The 21,318-nt window shown below is 36.0% G+C and overlaps 1 protein-coding gene across 1 annotated transcript in view; it reads left to right on the forward strand.

Annotated features, from left to right (window-relative positions):
- The window catches only part of LOC122717278 (acetylcholinesterase-like), a 123,024-nt gene that overhangs the window by 50,541 nt on the left and 51,165 nt on the right, over window positions 1-21,318 (forward strand). Inside the window, exon 2 of the mRNA XM_043941194.1 lies at window positions 21,005-21,147. Coding sequence (XP_043797129.1) covers window positions 21,005-21,147 — 143 coding nt within the window. The remainder of the gene's footprint in view (window positions 1-21,004; window positions 21,148-21,318) is intronic.

Raw genomic sequence — 21,318 nt, forward strand, 5'->3', positions numbered from 1 at the left:
ATATATATACATTCGACAAAATATTCATATATTATTTATCGAGTTAATAACCGGAAAGGAGGATTCGATCGTTTATTATATAATAATCGAGTACACTCGAACGAATGGATGAAACATTTTAACGATTGATTGATTGAATTTTATTGGATAAGAACAGGAGAATTAATCCTTGTAATCTTGATTGATTTTCTTTGATTGCTTGTTATGCAGTTTTTGAAGCATTGGGATCAATGATGAGAGTTATGATACAAGTGTGTTTCGTGTATTTCGTTTGAAGAGGAAGAAAATATTTTGTTGGGAAATTATGGTATGGAAGGAGAAAAAAAATCGTAAATTTGTAAATAAAATTTTTAAAATCGTAAATTTGTAAATAAAATCGAGTTATTATTAATAATTTAGAAGAAGAAAAAATATTTTAATCAAAGGTTAATTGGTTTGGTGTTCAACAAATAAGTTACATATATATTTTAAAAATTTTTGAGAATTGGAAGAGATATGTTTATGAGATTGAAAATATTTTATTCCTTTAAAATTGTAACAAATTGACTGTAACGCGTGTTACAAAAGATGTGTAAATATCCTAAAAAAAAAAAAAATAAAAAAAATTCAGGAAACTTCGTTCAACCTCGTTTTTCACATTAACACGTTTCCGTTGTTCGACCCCATATTTCTGAATCCAAGCTTTGGCCCCATATTTCGAAATCCAATCTCGAAGCTCTAGTATATATCAGAGATCATTGAACACGTCTTGTCATGGAACTAGTTACTGGTTACAAAAAAAAAATCTCAAATTTTTACCACTAAAAAAATGTCTCCTCGAAAAGGATAATTAATTAATCAATTAATTTTCAACCAAGAAAGGAGATTGGTTATTGGTTTTTTTTTTTTTTTTGAATTGTTACAATTAATCAAAATAAAAAGTGAAACATCTAAACAACATCTTTCAATCTTTGAAACACAATTTTTTTAAATCGATTATTACCTAAAAAATAAAAAAATCTTGGAAAATTATATTCCAAGATTTTTTTGGAACGTTATTTTTCCAAATTAAATATAAATTAAATTATATTTAAATCTATTTATTACAATTTTAAAGGAATAAAATATTTTCATAAATATTTCTTCCAATAGTTAAAAATTTAAAAATTACAAATTATATAAATATTTTCTTCATCTTCTTCAAATCATTAATAATAAATTTTATTATACACTTTCTCCTCCCATATATATATTTATTTTTACCAGCAAAAATATTTTCTCTAAATTATATTCCTTAATTTGAAAAAATAACCAATTGTTGTTTAATTTCATCGAGAAATTAAAAAACCATGGTAACAATCATGATTTTACTCATCCGATTATATCATCCTTCGTTCGAAACTGTATTCCCTCGAATCGTCTTGAAGAAAACCGACTAGAAAAACACGTTGGAACTCAATAAACCGATAAATATAATACAATACTTCGATATTTTACAATATTATACATCAAACTTCGAAACATAACTAAAAATAAATTCTTCCTTTTAAAACATATTCCCTCTACTTTACATTCCTTTTCGATATCGTGAGAAGAGAAGAGGAATTTAAGCGCATCGATGCGATTTAAATTACCCGCCTTAAAAATTAGGTCACTAGGGGTGGGAGGGAAATGGAGAGCGGCGCGAATTTCGCGTTTCATCGCAGAATCTCGCAAGCGTATTCGCGTGCATCGGAATCATTAACCCTTTTAACAGGAATTGGGTTAGGAATCGCGGTTCTCCATCCCTCCCGTTCCTCGCGATTCGGCTCCCTCCTTAACCGTTGCTCGGTTAATGGCGGCAAACAAAAGCGGAGCAGCCCATCATCACCCGGGATCCACCCTCATCCCGGCTCAACCAACTCGACCCGTCACGAAACTTTACCGTTAACGTGTTAACCGAGCATCAGACCGATGAATTGAACGAATGGCGTAAATGTTGCGTAGAGGATGGAATGAAAATTCGAAAGGAAATGTTTGGTTTTGTTCGGAGAGTAATTCCGTTTTTTCACACGAGTGTCGCTAGTTGCGATCTTTGTCAACTTCGTTCCAAATCGTGTTGTTATTACTGGCATTTCGTGATTTATCCACGAAGGAAGAAGAAAAATTCGTTCGATGACAAAGATGCGAGGATGAAAGGGGTATATTTCGGTATATTTTACTTTTTTATTACCGAAAAGGTAAGAAAAAAGTTATGCAAATAATACGCCAGAATGTCGAAATTGGGTTTTCAAAATTTCGACAATTTCCATGTTAAAGATGCGTTCTGGAAGACCAGTCGAAGCTGACGAAGACGAAATAAAGACACTGATTGAAGCAAATCGACGAATAATCGAAAAAAAAAAATTTCCATGAAATCGAATTTGTCAAATTTCGACTGTTCATGAAACGATTTAATGTTTCATTGTCGTGAAAAGAAAAAAACGAAATTATTTTCTGAACGATCCAATAGTTTCTTGTGACGAGGATTCTTTTCTTGGAGGAAGAAATCGAAGAAGATGATAAAAATGTGCGATGGAGGAAGAAAGATAAACCGTAGAAGAAATGGAAAATTGGAGTGAAATAAAGAGAGAGAAAACAAAAGAATAGATTTAGAATTTCTTTTCGAGGAAAACATCTTCGGAAGAAGAAGAAGAGAAAGAAAGAAAAACCTAGAAATTTTTTAACAGCGATGTATAAATCGAAATGCAAGAAGAAGTACTCCGATACAGGTTCATCCTTGAAAAGAAACGAAAAGAAACGTAATAAATCTAGAAAATTTCTCTACGATATAAATACAAACGCAAGAACACGTATCTATCCTCCACGAAGAGAATAAGAAAGAGGTTAAAGGAACATAGAGATTAACACGTAGAACAATAAAACAAAAACCTAGAAATCTATATTTTTATCTATCAAATATAATACAAATTGAAACACAAGAAACACAAGACTCGTCGTCGAAGAAACGAGGAGCAAGGAAGAAGTCGAAGAGGACGATTCAGATTCGTTAGGATCGCTTATCGGGCTCCGTGTATAATCGTCAAGATGATTGCGCGAGACACGCGAGATCGAATATCGATTCCCTCGAAACGACTTTCGATTTTACGACAGAGAGAGAGAGAGAGAGAGAGAGAGAGGTAAGAAGAAGGTACGATTAAAACTAATTTCATTCCATTCGACCTGCACGAGGAAATTTCCACGATGAAAGGCTATTATGAACCCTTTCGAAGATCGAGTTAAACACATACCCCGATTTCGTTTCGAAAATTTTCGTTTCGAGCGATCAATAAAATGGACCTTGAAATATGGCGGAAAGGAGAGAGAAATGGTGGAGAAAATAGGAGGGTGATAGATTAAGTGTCGAGAAAAGTTTTTGGGGGAGGAGGCGATTAAGAAGGGAGAGAAAAGAGACGCTCAGACGGGGATCTGAGTATCCAGGGATGCATCTGACCCTGTTTCAACGCGGTCGAAACGGGTAAATGATTCTGACGATCCGTCGCGAAACGCCCCCGACACGACGAATTAACGTTTCCCGGCCAAGGAGCAAATAGGGGTGAGCGTTGGGCTCTGGACGACTTTGCCGGGGGAATTTTAACGCGAGAAAACGAACGAGCAAAACTTGAACTAGAAATATCTGTGTGTATCTTTGTGTTTGGAGATGGAATGAAATACTTCAATAATTTCAATTCGGGGTGCCGAGCGAAACTTTTTGGTGGTGGTTTCATGGTTCAGAGGATTGTGTAGATATATAATGGAATTGGAGATATGGTAATTTTTGTGGAAGAGGATCTATCTAAATCTGAGAAGGAGGGTTTAATTATTCAAGAAAATATCAGGAAGAATAATAATTTTCATAAAAGGCGATTCGTCTCGTTTCAATTCGTTTCATTTTTTCCCTTTATCTTCTCACAATATTTATTACTATCGTGATGAAAGATATTCAGAATAACTGTGAGCTTGAGACAATTTCCTATTTTTTTTTTTTTTGTATCTGTTTTATTATCATTTTAATTTCAATTTTGTGAGGACAAATATTATTTGGGAATTTCTTTGTCGAATGATATGAGGTGAAATAAAATACAACGCGACGTTTCATCCGGAATTTCGTTGGGTGGAGGGGAAATTTCAGTTTCCAGAGTGTGTAGAGCGACAAATTTCTCTTTATTACAAAACTGGTACTAACTGCTGGAATATCCAGTGACTCCGGCTTCCGGTAACATTTATCCAGCCAAAGGATAACATTTATCCAGCGACGAGGCGCAATTAACGCGGCAAATAAGGCCGCGCCTCTGCAGGACCTTTCCTCGTCCTTGAGCCAGATACGCTTCAGCCGGAAGGGCCGGGCCATACTCGACCTTCCACCTTTCCCCTGTTATGCGCACGGGGGCAGGCCGCACTCTCTAAATTATTCATTCGCTTTCTCCGCTCCATTCCTTCCCGCTCATCCGGCTCTCGGTAAGAAACTCGGTCAGAAGATGTGCCGCTATCGCACACGTGCACACCTACCTCCCCCTCCTCCTCCCAAATGTTCGATGCTTTCGTTCGCTCGAACGGAACACGTGATCTTCGAGAGAGACGATGTAAAGACGCGATGTTCATCGAGTTTAATCGAATTGATGTGCAATTTGTGAAGAGTTTCTATTCCTGTTGTGAGGCGAGTGAGATGAACGTATACGTCATAGGGTTTTTTATTTTATGGCGGGTTATTTGAACGTACGGCGTAAGGTTTCCTATTCTATGACGAGGAACGTGAACGTACACGTTAGAGTCTTTTCTATTTTATGGCGGGTGATTTGAACGTTTCTTAAGGTTTCTTATCCTGTGGCGAGTGAACGTACATGTCATAGGGTCTTTTCTGTCCTATGGCGAATGAACATATGTTTCATAGGGTTTTTTATTTTATAGTGGATGCGAACGTATTCGTCATAGGAATTTTTCTATTCGATGGTGAATGACATGAACATACGTACGTTTTATAAAGTTTTCTATTCTATGGTGGATGATGCGATGTGTATTCGTCATAGGGATTTTTTTATTCTATAGTGGATGACGCGAACGTATTTATCATAGGGATTTTTTTATTCTATGGTGAACGTACGTACGTTTTATAAAGTTTTCCATTCTATGATGGATGATGCGAACCTATTCGTCATAGGAATTTTTCTATTCTATGGTGGATGACATGAACATACGTACATTTTATAAAGTTTTCTATTCTATGGTGGATGATGCGATGTATTCGTCATAGGGATTTTTGTATTCTATAGTGGATGACGCGTATTTATCATAGGGATTTTTTATTCTATAGTGGACGTACGTACGTTTTATAAAGTTTTCCATTCTATGATGGATGATGCGAACCTATTCGTCATAGGGATTTTTCTATTCTATGGTGGATGACATGAACATACGTACATTTTATAAAGTACATTTTATACAGTACATTTTATACGTACATTTTATAAAACATTTTTTTATTCTATGGTGAATGACGCGAACGTATTCGTCATAGAATTTTTATTTTATGACGTATACATTATAGACTATTTTATTTTATGGTGGATGACATGAACATATGCGTCATAGAGTTTCTTTTCTACCCTGTAATGAGTCATGTGAATGTACACTTCATAGGGTTTTTTCTATTCTATGGTGGATGATATGAACATACGTTTCATAGGATTTTCTGTCCTATGGAGGGCAATATGAACGTATGCGTTATAGGGTTTTTTATTTTATAACGGGTGACGCGAACGTATTCCTCGTGAGATTTTCTATTGACGTAAATCTACATATCGTAGAGACTTTTTCCCATCTTACGGTGACGCAACACGTGCAGACATGAAGATTTTCTATCTCTATGACAACTGAAATGAACGTACATTATAGGATTTCCTATGATAACGGATACGCGTTACAATGAAAAAATAGTTTTCTATTTTATGAAATAGGTGAAAACGAAAAATAGTTTTTGTCCGAATTGCCGAATTAATATGCATAGCAATTTCGGATCTCGTTGCATTTTTCACTAGTTACAATTGTTTCGTGTCAAAAATCGATATATCCGTTATCGGGAATCCGATCTTCGATCTTTCGAATTGCATTAAACGGCACGAATTGCAATAATAATCATTTCGAGTAGCGAGTATTCTCGTTTCTTTTTTCTTTTCTCATAAATTTTCCTACCTGTTGTACCTCTCTACGTGTTTAATATATATATATATATATATATATATATATATATAGCGGAAAATTTTTTTCATCCTCTTTCTCTCTCTCTATTTCTCTTTTTTTTTTTTTACAAACGATTGATGCAAAGGTTTGGTAAAACGGATCCTTAGAGATTTCAGTGGCGATCGTATATTCGTTGGATGAGATCGATGGATGTGGAGCGGTAAATCACGAGGAATCCCGGATGGCACGCGCGGAATCCTCTTCTCCTCGAAATGAAAGGTAGCCACCAGCTCGTGGGGGATTAAAGTCGGACGTCGAGCCACGGGCTGAAAAGTTCCGGCCGAAATCCGATCAGATGGAAAACTTTATTTTCCACCAGTGCTGCTGCTGCTGCTGCTCGATCCTGATTCATGACTACTTGCCGGCCCGATCTCGTTAAACGTCTTGTATCGACTGTATCTCTTCGAAGATTCCCTCTAAATTTTAAAATACCGAGGTTGTGCAGTTATTTAAAAGATATGAATTGCTGTCGACAACAATTTTTCTATATTATCTGATTAATAACTTGAGATAAGCTAATGAGAACAAAAATAAAAAAAGAAGAAGAAAAAAAAGAAGAAAATGACCTGAAATGATTTTTTAAAGAAAAAAAAGTAGAGGTATCAAAAAAAAAAAAAATGGTTCCTTTTTTTGTTCAATTTGCCTGTTCTGTAAGAAAGAAACAATTCTAATCGATTCTCGATTATGGAACGTCGATTAACTGCTTCCAAGGGGAGGAAAGGGATCTCTTTAGAATACGAAACGAGGGTCGATTCGTAAAAGGTTACTTCGCTCTGATCGATGCGAATTTACGGTTAAATAAGCCCTGACATCGAGGGGAGGTGGGAAAGTTTGCCAAACATCGGGAAATCCTCCCCCTCTGTTCTCGGAATTACCTTGGGATTTGGGGCAGAGCCACGTGGAAACGTGGAATTTCATAAATTCAACCCCCTTCTACCGATTCCAGAACGATCCATTAGAGGTAACAGGGCGATTCGCATTTGGAAAATTTCATAAATCTACAAACACAGGTTATACAAGTGGGGAGACGATTAATCTTACGACAAGATTCTGCCCGTCGAGTCTGTTCACAAATTGTCTTGCCGTGGAACAGGAAGGTCTATTGTTGAAGGTCTGTTAACTGATCGAGGCCCAGCAACACAGATTGGCCGCCATGAATACGTATTGTCTCAACCGCTTTGATCGCGTTTCCTCTCAGGAAAGTTCAGATCTTTGATCCATTCTCTTCTGAAAAGACAATTTCTAATTTCTAACTTGCCAAATCGATTGGAAACTTCGATTTAAATGGAGACTTACATCGAATAGATAATAATCCGCGTTATAAAAACCATCTTTTGTTCATTTCTTTTTTCAATTAGAATCATAGGTTATACAATCGAATAGATAATTCGATGAAATCGTCACAGAAATCATTTTGTTGAACATTTTTCGGATTAGAATTATAAATCAAGTCAAAGTGTCAAGTCAAGTCAAAATAGTATAGATATTGCCAATCAGATATTACCGTGTCATCTTACAGAGATCCATATTTTTTAGGTTAGAATCGAAGATGGAATGATGGTGGTCGTAAACGCCATCTGCGGCGGATCGGTTGGCACCATTTAATCATAGTTACGTGTTCATGGGCGAGTGTAAACACGGCGTAAACGTGTTTGCGGGATTCGCAGAGGGTTCGATTAGGGTTGATGCGCAAAGAGACGGTGAACAGACAGCGGGAACGGCAACTGTGCGCAATTAATTCGGCCTGCGGCTTGGTTAGATCTCGTTACACCTTCGACCTGTCCGCTTCCGCTCGGTATATACGAGATATCGAGTCAGTCCTCTGGCTCACGTGACACGGATTACAGGAAATCCTGACCGACATTTAAGCAAATCGTAATAGCGGAAAATTCGCAGACGAAACGGCGTCTGCGATACCGTGGCACGAGAGTTAATGAAACACGAAGGGTTGGGGAGTTCTCTCTCGCCCTATATGTGTATTGGAAATGAGTGTGAGGCAAGTTACTTACTAACACTATCTAGTAAATCGGAATTTTCGGTTCAATCATCGAAACTTTCCTAATAACGTACTTTGAACGAAAGTGTTTCTCTTCCGGTCGTGCGCGCTCGCGTAACGAGAAAGAGAATACGTGCTCTCAGAAACTCGGCAAATTAATGTAAATAACACCTTGCTATCCATGTATTCTAATATCGTTTCTCAAATATTGCATCTTTGATGGATACACAATAAGATCGAAACTTTAGTTTATTCGAAGATTTAGTTTCATTAAATTTGCTCGTACGGATTTTTTATCTACCATGAATGGATTAATATATTTTAGAGAAGTAATTTATAATAATGAATTTATACATATATACACACATATCTCTCTCTTCTATTATAAAATTTTTCTTCATTTTATACATTGATTCTTTTTTTTTCTTTTCAATATTTCCAATTGACACTCCATCAATCGTTAAAGTTAGCAGCAATTCGTTTCTTCCCTTTCCTCTTCTTTCTCTCTCTCTCTATTTTTTCGTAACAGTCGATATTGATTTTTTTAATTATTGAATAGAAATTCGGAGAATTGGAGCTCAGAGCGTTGCGAAACGCGAGAAAAATGGATAGAAAAATCGAGACGAGGTAAATGGGGATTCGAACCCTCGATTACTTGATTATTAATCAAGCATGTTAACCATTACGCCAAGCGGGCATCGTCAGCCTACGCTCTACCTTTTCCAGTTTTATGTTTCACGCTACCCGATTAACATCATCCTTACACGAACGAACAGGCGCGTACCACGCGTTGAAATTACTCGAAACCAATTTAAAACCACTTTTATCCTCCTTCGTGTCTTCATCGTATCCGAGGATTGCCAATATGTTTCGCCACATGCCATGCCGTGTCCCAAATCTGATTTTCCCCGTTCGAAAACCTTTTGCAGCCGGAATAAAAGTATCGCTTTAATCAGTGGAGCGAAGTTTGAACGAAAACATGGCTTGTTTGTCGAGTTGTTGAGCAAAGAGCAGTGATCCGACAATTCCATTTTCGGGACTGGCCGCGTTTATTCCATGGGGGATGGCCGGTGACTAATACAAAGCTTCGACTGTTTCTCGGTCAATTAGAACCGCACAGACGAGTGGCGAGCCTGGGCCAGTAGCAACTTTCCGAGTACCAAACTTCTTCCTCGTTATCCGCGCTAAATTCTGACCGCTCTGCTCGACAGTTCGACCAATCGGATGTAAATCTCCTTCGCGTCCAATTCCAACCCGGATACATCTTTTAAGATCCGTGTTGCTCAAAAGAGTATCGCGAAAATATCTTATCGTTTATTTTATAAGGCTTATTTTATACTGTAATTAAGGGATGCAAAGGGGAGTGGAAGAAGGATAAGAAAGCGGATCTGCTAATGATTCCTTCATGTGGCTATCCATCTTTGCTGTAGCTAGTAAAGATGTGGTTGTAAAATGGAAGCTTGCGTTTCCAGCGTGGTCTTGAATACAAAGGGGTTACCAATGAATTATTTTTCAAATTCCTCGTTTTTTTTTTATAAATGTTCTCTTAATAATTGAAAAATTGTCGGTTACATGTAAGAGGTTCGTGGTAAATTATGCATCACTTCGAAGAGCTAGTTATACAGGAAATATAATACCCTTAATGGTGAACCTTTAAGGTAAAGAGACTGTCATAAATTATTTTTCAATATCCTTGTTGATCCATATTTTGAATAATTAAAATATTGTCCTGTGATGAAATAGTCGCAAACTCTATTTCTTTATGATTCATCTCTCCGCAGTTCCATTTCTGATAATCAACTGATTGCTTGACGTTTTCTCTTGATGACGACAATGGATACAAAAATAAATGACTTCTTCCCAAAAGTACTCGTCCAACTTGTCGCACACAAAATTATTTAAATAACGCCTAAACCAAGCATTTCAAATGATGCTTTCAGAGTGTTATTTTCAACGTGTTTCGAATATAGAAAACAGCTCGCCTCGTCGTTGTCGTCGTCTCACATGTAAATAGACTTTAAACCGAATTTCCTTTGTGCACCGGAATCGACTTGGGCGAACGTCTCGTCGCCCCCCTCCCCCTTTTTCCTTGCCCAAGAATTTCGTGGCTGTCGCTCTCCCGTTCGCCGACATTAGCCGTCGGTTGAATGTTAAAGAAGAACCTCGTGGAAATTGCGTTTGCACCTGGAAGTCTCGACGAGCTTTCCATCTCGCAACTCAGCGCGACAGCGGCAGATTTCATTTCCCGGCGACGAAGAGCGATGTCTCTCTTCGTGGAGGGGAGTGGAGGGGAGTCGAAAGCCTCGGATAAATTACAGCGGATAAATGACGAAAGTGGTTGTCGACTGGTTGCTGGTGGTAATAAAGAATACACCCGGTACGCGAAAAGTGAAATTCTTGGGACTTCTTTTCCTCCGAAACTTCAATCTCGATTTACTTTGAGGACGAGCACGGAAATCGAGTCAGCTTCTTCCACGTTCCCCTTGACAGCCTGATATATCTACCTAAAGAAACAGTGTCTCGAGTTTTTCAAAGACTTGCTCAATGAGTTTGCAAGAGTGTGCAAGAGTTTGAGACTTTCAAAGAGGAAGTATTTCTTTTTTTTTTTTTTTTTTTTTTTTTTTAAGAGAATGTAGAATTTTTCTGATATATCTATTTAAAGAGAGTGTCTCGAGTTTTTCAGAGATTTGCTCAACAAATATGTGTGCAAGAGTTTGAGACTTTCAAAGAGGAAATATTTTTTTTCTGAAAATATAAAATGTTTTTGATATATTTTTTCTGATATATTTGGCTAAGTATGTAGCAGTGTGCAAGAGTTTGAGACTTTCAAAGAGGAAGTATTTCTTTTTTTTTTTTTTAAGAGAATGTAGAATTTTTCTGATATATCTATTTAAAGAGAGTGTCTTGAGTTTTTTCAGAGATTTGCTCAACGAGTATGCAACAGTGTGCGAGAGTTTGAGGCTTTCAAAGGGGAAGTATTTTTTTTTTCTTTTTTAAGAAAATGGAAAACTTTTTGATAGTCTGATATGATATATTTAGTTAAAGAGACAGTATCTAGAGTTTTTTAGAGATTTTCTCAACGAGTATGTGTACAAGAGTTTGAGAATTTCAAAGGGGAAGTATTTTTGTTCTTTTTCTATGAATATAAAATGTTTTTGATATATTTTTCTGATATACTTGGATGAGTATGTAATAGTGTACAAGAAGAAATATTGTTTTTTTTTTATGCCAAGTAAAAATAAATTTTTCAAAAGTCTAAAAAAAATAAAGCTACTTTTGCTAAGAAGAAAATGGATTTCTTCTTTGAAATATACATTGAAAATTTTGATATTTTTATTTTTAATTTTTTAAATATTTTTTTGATATTGATGATTCTCTTTTTTCATACTAAAGATAAGTTTTGATCTGTCTAGTTGTATGAGATCACTTCATTTGAACCAATAAATATTCCACTTAGAAATTTATCAAATCATAAAAATCCAATTTTTAAGATTTTTTAATATCCGCAATCCTATGAGTAATTTTTTTTTTCTTTCCAATTCAGATTTAACTACTCTCTTGGTTGATACTCTTTAATTAAACAACTTAATATCAAAATTTTTTACATTCCTCTACTAAAATATTTACTTATCATGAATGTGTGATTATTACTAATATCTAGCATTTTTTTTATCCTTTTCTCTCCTCTCTATTTCTAAATATATACACGCTCCCTTATCCAGGTCGGAGGTCCGTTTCTCAGTTGGTATTTTCAAAAACCGTAGAGATATCTAAATATTCATTCCCTCATAACGAAAAGCACAGAAACTTTGGTCGAAAAAATATATATTTATACATTTCATTCGAAATTTCATATTTAAATAAACGGCCCAGAGGCGCAGTTGCAGTATCTCTGCATTTCCTCGGTATTAATAATTTTTCTCTAAAAAAGGAAAAATGTATTCCTTTCAATACGACCGCAGAGAGAGAGAGAGAGAGAGAGAGAGAGAGAGAGAGAGAGAGAGAGAAGAGGAACAGTTAAGTTTCGAATCGTCGACGTAGATGGCGCACGTTGCGGTGTCATGGCGGCGGAAATATATTCTCCCATTTTAATCTCCAACCAAGCTTGAAATTTCGCGTTGTTGTACGACTGGTTGGCCGGACAGAAAATTTCCACGTTCGAAACAACGCCGGTTGGAATCCATTGTTTCCACTCGAATGTGGTGGCGGATGTGGGGCTCGCTTCGAAATTAGAGGAATTTTCGGAACAAAGAGGCGCGACAACGCGGCGGATGGTTGGTTGATGTGCGATGGGCTGTGTGACGAAGGATCTCTGTTCCTCTGCGCTCTGTTCGAAATCGGGCACGGCTCGCCACGTCGACACCATATTTCCACCGCAGGTGCTCGAAAATGCGTTATTTCGGGCGTGCGATATCTGGTTGGTAAGTTTGGCGGTGTTTACGCGAAGGTTGGCAAGGAGCGGCGGGAAAATTTTCAATTAAATCACGAAACGTGCACGATGTTTGCGCCACGGGAAATTAATCCGAGCCTCGATTAATCGTTTCATCGAATTATCGTACCATCAAGGAAATTCGATGCTGCCAATTAACCCTGCGCCAGTGCAGGTATAGATGTGCGGGATCCAGAAAGGTTTAACCGATTTTTTATCGTGGTATCATAATAAAATGTATCAAAAGGTAGAAGAAACAGGAAAGATATTAATTTGGTTTGATTTTAGATTCAGTTTGTTCCATTTGTCTAAAAAGAGGGATACGTTATTCAGTATACATATATAAAATATTTCTTCTATCTGAATATTCATGACATCAATACAAATTAATACATCATTAAAATTATAATATTTTATATTTTATATTTAGAAACAAACTTTTTTTTTAATGCCAAGAATGCCTAGTTCTTTGCTCAATTAGTGATCAAGAATAGAAGTTAAATGAGGTCAATCTATCGTGGAACTTAGAGATGTAATGTTAATTTTGGTACTGTATGAATTTATCTGAAAATAATTTTTATAATTTGTTAGATTAGACTTACTATTGAGGCTGATATATTGGGATGATTGAATTTATTATTAATTATTATTATTATTAATTTAGAGGGTAATATTATAAATTGAACTTACAGGATCATTTCAATAAAAGACATTATTTCTTTCGATACAAAATTAACATCATCGGTGTTCCAAACTTTTTCAATATCATTCTCGAGCGATACGTGTATTCAAAAGAAAGAAACAACACGTTATAACGAATCGATCTGTTTACGTTCGAGATGATATTTTATTCCATTTGTCGATGAAATAGCGATCGAATTCTATTTGGCAAATTTCATTGGATCTAGTTGGCAGAAGTTGGGCAGAAAGCTTGTGGGGCAGATCGAGAATGTTGGTAGTATGGTGGGGGAGCAGTGGCACAAGTTTCTAGTCTCGAGCTAGATAAATAGGGAGTGGCGTGCAACTGCTTAAACTTGCTTCACCGTCCAAGACGTGATTGCGATTAATATTGCTGCGCCAGACGGCTACGAGACACCTCGTAATCCACCTCTTCCTCCTGATAACATGATAAATTTATGGCCGCGTCTTATCTCTTCGTTCGAAAGAAAAAGAAGAAGAAGAGTTCTCTGTGGTTAAGGATCCTTTTATCGAAACATTTCGTGAAGTAAATAACGTCGAGATCGAGGTTACTTCGCCAAATCTTTGGATATTACCCTCGTGAATTTCGTGAGATGAATTAAAGGCAATGATCGTACCTAAGGGGAACTTTAATGCTTCTCCATAATGCCATCCTCGTGCTGTTATCGACGCCATTGTCGAGCTGCTGCTCGCCTGCAATGACATTGATTCCAGTCTATATGGATGTATAAAAATAGACGTTTGGTACTTTCAATCGCCGCCAGATGTCTCGTTCCTCGTTCGCCTTTCTCGCAAGTCATCTTTTATTTCTTTATCTTATAAGAAAGTTTCAATTTTGTCTCTTCCAACGTTGAAGAATTACCAAGAATTCCTAGTTCTTTGCTCGATTAGTGATCAAGAATAGAAGTTAATGTGGTCAATCCATCATGGAACTTAGAGATATAATGTTAATTTTGGTACTGTATGAATTTATCTGAAAATAATTTTTATAATTTGTTAGATTAGACTTACTATTGAGGCTGATATATTGGGATGATTGAATTTATTATTATTATAACTGAATTATGATAATCATTGATTAGAGATTGATATTATTAGATTAACTTGGACTTTAGAAGATTATATTTTTTTATTTATTTTATCATCTAACCTAAGTATTAAATTATGTTATATAAAGACTATTGACTATTATATTGCTGCTAGAATATCCTTTATAGATTGTTCAGATTTATAAAAAATCCTATCTTTATTTACAAAAGTGATATCTAAATTGATATATACGTATACATATATACGATGCAGCAATTCGTCTCGATTCAGAAATCAAATCGAATATTTTATACATCTCGTGGAGGAAGGAGTATCTATTTCTCCTTTTAAAGGAAATTTTCACTCAATTTTTCGACGGATCACCCATTCTCCGTCGCACCTTGTTCACAATCTCGCCTCTCGATCTGAACGTTACACAATCTTCGCCGTCTCGGCTCTCATCGGCGCGGAAAACAAGGCGATATTGGAGAACACGTTGGCCAGTCGTGCTGCCGGAAAGCACGAGTAGATTGAATTTGCATTCGATGACGTAAAAGCGTGTTCGAAAACGACCTCTATTCTCCCCTCTCATTCTATTAAACGTGGCGAAAAACGTTCGCTTCCTGCCTTTGCAAAAATATATTTTCGCGATTATATCAGTGATTCGTGAAAATACGTACGCGCGTCGAAAAATTTGACATCGTTTTTTGGAAATAAAAAAAAAAAAAAAAAGAAAGAAAAAGGATCCTCCAAACTAATTATTCACGGTATTATATATCATTGTCGTGGAGAACGAAATAATAATTCTTGGAAGAGAGACGGTTGAAGGGAGAAGCAATTAGGGCTTCTTTCAGACGAGGGAATGGAATTGAAATGAAGAGTTACCACCGTCTCCTCTCCAGACGTGGAAAAGAAACGCGATTTCAGCGACAAACGGGTCTCCCAAACACAATAAAACTCAATTTACAATCCAGTTGAAAGAATAAATAAATAACCACCCTCGTCGGCGTGGTTGCCGCCTTAAGAGGCTTCCCTCTGGCAATCTTGGAACAGCAATTTTTTACTCGCTCCCAGGATTCTTTCTGTTGTGTTGAGTGCGTTGCTTGAATTCTTTTATAATTGTAAATATATGATACGCATTTGGTTAAATAATTAATATTCTCTCGAGATATTATAAGAGAGAGATTGTTTCAGAGATTGAGATGAGAAAATACTGATCTTGTGTGATCTGGAGAAAATACTGTGATCTTGGAGAATTTCAGTATTTTTTACTCTAAATACAAAAAAAAAAAAAAATTCAAATAAGTCGATACACAAAATTTTTTTTATAATTGTATATACAATTAATATTCTCTTAATGATAATATATATATATAGAGAGAGATTGTTTCAGAGATTGAGATTAAAGAATACGTGAGAATTTCAGTACTTTTTACTCTAAATACAAAAAAGAAAACAAACAAGTCGATATAAATTTTTTTAATTGTAAATTTGGTAATATAATTAATATTCTTTTGATGAGATACATATATAGAGATCTTTTCAGAGATTGAGATCAGAAAATCTTGGAGAATCTCAACTCTAAATACAAAGAAAAATTCAAATAAGTCGATACACAAAAATTTTTTTATAATTGTAAATACAATTGATATTCTCTTAATGATATATACAGATTGTTTCAGAAATTAAGATCAAAGAATACGTTTTGGAGAATTTAAATATTTTTTACTCTAAATACAAAAAAGAAATTCAAATAAGATATAGAAAAATGTTTACATGTAGGAGAATTGAATTATTTTGGATTTCTAATTATTTTACATTATTAATTCCGTCGATATCAAGAATTTCACGAGAATCAATCTCGATCAATTATATTAGGGGGAGGAAGATTCAATTGCTCTAAGATGAACCGAATGTATTCTTAGCATATAGGGCATCGTCTTTGCGGAAAGCTACCTCTCTCTAGTTTCCGTTTGCAGCTTCCACACGTGAAGCGGGTATCCGATGTTAGAACACGTCATCCTGTCTGATCAAACATTTGGATAGAAACTGATGACGTAAACTTCAATATCGAATCAATCGCTTTATAATTCGAAAGATTTAGGGGAATTACGTTTCAAATTCACCAGATCCTCGTTTCTTACATTTTTTTTAAATCAGTATCGAATTTCTCCACTCAAAAGATGAGGAATTACGTTTTAACCGTTTCAAATTCATCCATCCCTCATTTCTTTTCCAATACACGCCTGTTTAACCAGAGATTTGGATAGAAACTTGATGACGTTAACTTCAATATCGAAATCGCTCTATAATTCGAAAGATTTAGGGGAATTACGTTTCACTCGTCTAAAATTCACCAGATCTTCGTTTCTTACAACATTTTTTTAAATCGAATTTTTCTACTCAAACAATGAGGAATTATATTTATTAATATTCATCCATCTCTCATTTCTTTTCCAATACACGCCATTCTGTTTAATCAGAGATTTGGATAGACATCAAGACTAGATAAACATCAATATCGATCTCTATAATTCCTGCATTCAAAATTCACGTATCAATGATCGCACGGTTAAGACATTTATTATTTACTCGTGTCGAAATCGTCGACTTTTTTTTGCCACGACCGTAACGAAAAATAGACCATTCCATTCGATCGAGCGTGAAATCCGGAGGACGGTGTGATTGCCGTGTCAGATCAGCCCCCACCACGGGCGCGCAAGTGAGGACAGAGCACGTCAGAGAGAAGAGATGCAATATGCATGCGACGCGCGTCACGCGAATGGTTTATTCCGAGCTTTTCTTACCGAAGATTCGTCCCAACTTCGGCCGAACTAGCGGCGTTATTTCTTTTCAACGTCGGCCACGTGAATTCTAACGGGCTCGTATTAACGGTGGAAAGATTTACGCGGCACGAGTCACGAGTGTTTCCTCATTTATGCATGCCCCCTGTTCTGGAACAGACGTGTAGAAAATTTACGGTTTTGTGGATTTAAAACGAAATGGAATCACGTTGAAAGAACTTACTACTAGTCTTTCACGAGCTTTTTATTCACTTTCTTCATAATTGGATAAAAAGTCTTTATTTCTGGCAATCCTCGATTTAGACTTCGTTTCGAATTATTTATAATAAGTGACTTATAAATTCGGGACGAATCGGAGAAAGTCGGGTACGATCGGGCGGGATCGAGCTACTTTCGTTCGACTTCGGGTCCGTTCGGCAATTATCGGTTCGAATCGAGTTAGATTGTCTTCAATTTTTAAAACGTGATGTGATATATTTCGATATAATATAAACTACAGTATTATTGTACATATATTTTGTATAATTTATAACGATACTTGGTTTTAATAATAATTGTTTAATTGTCTGTAAATAAATTCCAAGCGAGAAAATTATTAATATTTAAAATTTAACGTGAATATTTAACGTAAGAATCTAATCTAACCTAACTTAACCAATTGGTCTACGATATTTAAATTCATGTCGATTATTAACATAAAAATTTGTGTCATAAAATAGATAGAATGTAGAAAACTTCGCAGAAAACGTTATTTAAAGATTTTCGAATTCGAGTTTGGAAGTCGTAAGTTAGTCAATAACCACAAATGCGAGTTCCTCGAGACTTTCTAACCAAGGGTTCCTGTTTCGCGGTCTCGTATGCCCGCTTCTCTTTCCTAAACTCTCCTTTATCTCCCCACCGATCGACCAACACCCTTAAACTCTGCCATCTTCCAGGCAAAATCGATACATCTCCCGGAAAACTACCTCCTTAAACATCAACTGGCCCTATCAACATTCGCCATTTCACGTTTCTTCTTATCATTCGTATCAAAAAAAAAAAAAAAATTACCTCAGAAACTTTCCTTTTTACTCGACCTCCTACAATAATTTCTTCTTTCGATGCTTTATCATTATCATCTTAAGTATTATATTGCGTTTACTTTCTTTTCTTTTCTTTTTTCTAGTTTAATTGAGTATAAGGGACATAGATTAAACTATTTTTAATAGATATTATTTTACGAAACCAGAAGTGACAGAAGCGGTTGGCAGAAGCTACGCTACTAAAGTAAAGGATGTAATTTAATAAAAAAAGATATTGAGTGTATAAAAGCACGAATATAAAACATAAGTTGGGAGTGCGCTTCATGCTCAAAAATGGAACTTTTATACTGTAAGGATATGCGATTAGGATCAAGTAAACTCTCCTGTACTTCTAACTAACTTATTCCTGGTGATTTAAAACTTTCCATCTAATATTAATACCTCGTGCCTCGAATAGCTATACCCATAAAAAAAACCTTCAACCTTCCAAGCCTTCCAAAAGAAGCTTATATACCCCTCCCTGCTCACAATGACTCTTAAAAATTGCGTTTTCTTGGCGTTTCGAAACCGATACTTTCGAAGAAGAAAGTACATATTCCCTTGGAAAACGTGTACTCCTCCTCAACTCAACGCTCTTCGTGACACGTGGAAAAATAGAGAGGTTGCTCGTAACACGAGGGGAGGCGAGTTCCCCGTAAAAATTGTCGAGCACGGTAGAGGTAGCCAACAAGTTGCTAACGTCGAATCAATAGAGGGACGGAGCAGCAACTCTCGAGGCGTGACTCGTCCAACCTCCCCCTCACTTCCACCCCTCTTTCCACCCAACTTCTCTCGATCTTCTTCCCACCTCTCACTATCTCCACTACTTCCTCTCCTTCTCTTTTTTTCCCTCTTCTTTCCCCGCTCCTCACTTCTCCTCCATCTTCTTTGTCTTCCTCAATTTCCGTCTCTCCATTCCTTCTTCTTTCTCGCCCTCTTCTCGCTGAGTCTGTAAAAGAATCTGTCTCGAACTCGTTCGGGATAATTGAGTTCTTTTGCATCGAATCGTCTCCATTAGCGGTAAATCCGGAAGCGCGAGAATCCAACTGTTATTATTGTAACCGTGATAAGGATTCGCGCACAATTTTTTTCGCGGGATATTATCTACTCTTATCGAGAAGAAGAGTCGAGACTTTTTCTTTTTTTTGTTTATTTAGAAAGAAAGGGGAAAGGGAATCTCTCTTGTTTTTAAAATTATACGTATATTTGTCATTTTCAAAAGTTACTGGATAAAAATATCCTTGTTGAAAAATTGTAGTGGATTACTCGTCATTTTAAAAAAGTCATGTGAAAAAAATCCATCTCCAAAATTTTGCATACCGCGTATAATACTAACTGACCATTTTCAAAAAAAAAAAAAAAATGTAATACTTAGAAAATCCTTCCCTAGAAATTTTCCATACTGGACAACTCTTTCGCTATCTTCAAAACTGTACAAAAGTAATATTATATCCACTTGAAAAAAAAAAATTTCAAATTTCCATTTCAAAAGATTCATTTCATTCCATTCATTTCTGCATTTTACTCACTGAAGAGATCCTTTGAAATATTCCAATATCCGTCAAAGTGATAATAATAATCTTGATTTCTGAAAAATTGTGAAAACGATGCAAGTTCGATCCAATGCTCAAAAGAAGCGAAGCTGCGCAAGTAGTATAAATCAACGATAGGTGCTCCGTTTGGTAATCGACGTTTCTCGAAACGAAACTATGCCGGATCGATCTGTCGGGATCCAGGGATCGTCCATATTTCATCCGAGCGTCTCTCGTCATCCGCAAGGCGGGGGAATACGGATTTTGGTCGAGGCATTTACAAAGCAAATACCGTGACAGGGGGAGGGAGAGGCCGGTGGTGGTTTCGGTTCGACAGCGGATCCTTTATGTCGCGCCGCGGCTACGTGGCAAAACCCTTACGTGTCTGGTGGTAATCTGAAAGGTTGGGGATGCTTTTTGTGTAAAGGTTCTCTTTTAAAAGAGAAACTTCGGGGCGTAAAGTGTTGCGGGAGTGCAATCTTCTTTCTTCTCATCCCCGATAGGGGGATGATTCATCGGTTCCATAAGTTGTTGTTACCCTTGTGTTCATCCTTTTTGTACGTATAGGTGCTAAACTTCTATCGGTTCTCGCATTATCTGTGTACAGGGTGTATTATAAGATATGATTTAATTTCTTTTTTTTTTTTTTTTTTTTGGATTTAGAGCGAAAGATTTTTGAATATTTTATTTTTCTTTAATGGCCGAGTATTTTGTAGATACTTTTTCTGAGTTGTTGAATATTTTTTACAGTACATTATTTATAGTACAGGGTGTATTCTGTGTATTATATAAGATATGATTTGATTTTTTTATTATTTTTTAAAGCATTTAGAGTGAAACACTTTTGAATATTTTATTTTTCTTTAATGGCCGAGTATTTTGTAGATACTTTTTCTGAGGTGTTGAATATCGCATTATTTATAGTACAGGGTGTATTCTGTGTATTATATAAGATATGATTTGATTTTTTTATTATTTTTTAATCAAAGCATTTAGAGTGAAACACTTTTGAATATTTTATTTTTCTTTAATGGCCGAGTATTTTATAGATACTTTTTCAATTCAAAATTAATTTTTGAATTATTTATATATATATAGAGTGTTTCATTGTAAAGTATTACAACGATGAAATGATGATTTTTTTGGATGGGTTTCAAAAAAAGAAAGAGTGTTTTATTTTATTTTTCCAAATAACGTGGTTAAATTCTGTTCTGTTTCAGGAACTTATTTCATCCTTTACGACTTCAACGATATTTTCGAGAAGGACCAGGCCAGTTTCTTGGAGCGAGAAAGATTCCTTGCTATTATCAACAACATCTTCAAGAACATGTCTCAAATTGAACGAGAAGCCATTACTTTCCAGGTATGTGGCTATGGTTAAAACTTTCAACTCTCTTCCTTCACACAAGGGAAATTCTTTTATCCTTCTCGCGGGTCTCGTTAAATATATCTCCAAGCCATGGAGAAACTTCAAAACCATAAAAAGATTGAATTGTACTGTGAAAATTCAATCTTCCATAATATACACTTATCA

This window comes from Apis laboriosa, unplaced genomic scaffold, assembly GCF_014066325.1.
Source record: "Apis laboriosa isolate Shangri-la unplaced genomic scaffold, ASM1406632v1 scaffold4_cov146, whole genome shotgun sequence".
Classification (NCBI taxonomy): domain Eukaryota; kingdom Metazoa; phylum Arthropoda; class Insecta; order Hymenoptera; family Apidae; genus Apis; species Apis laboriosa.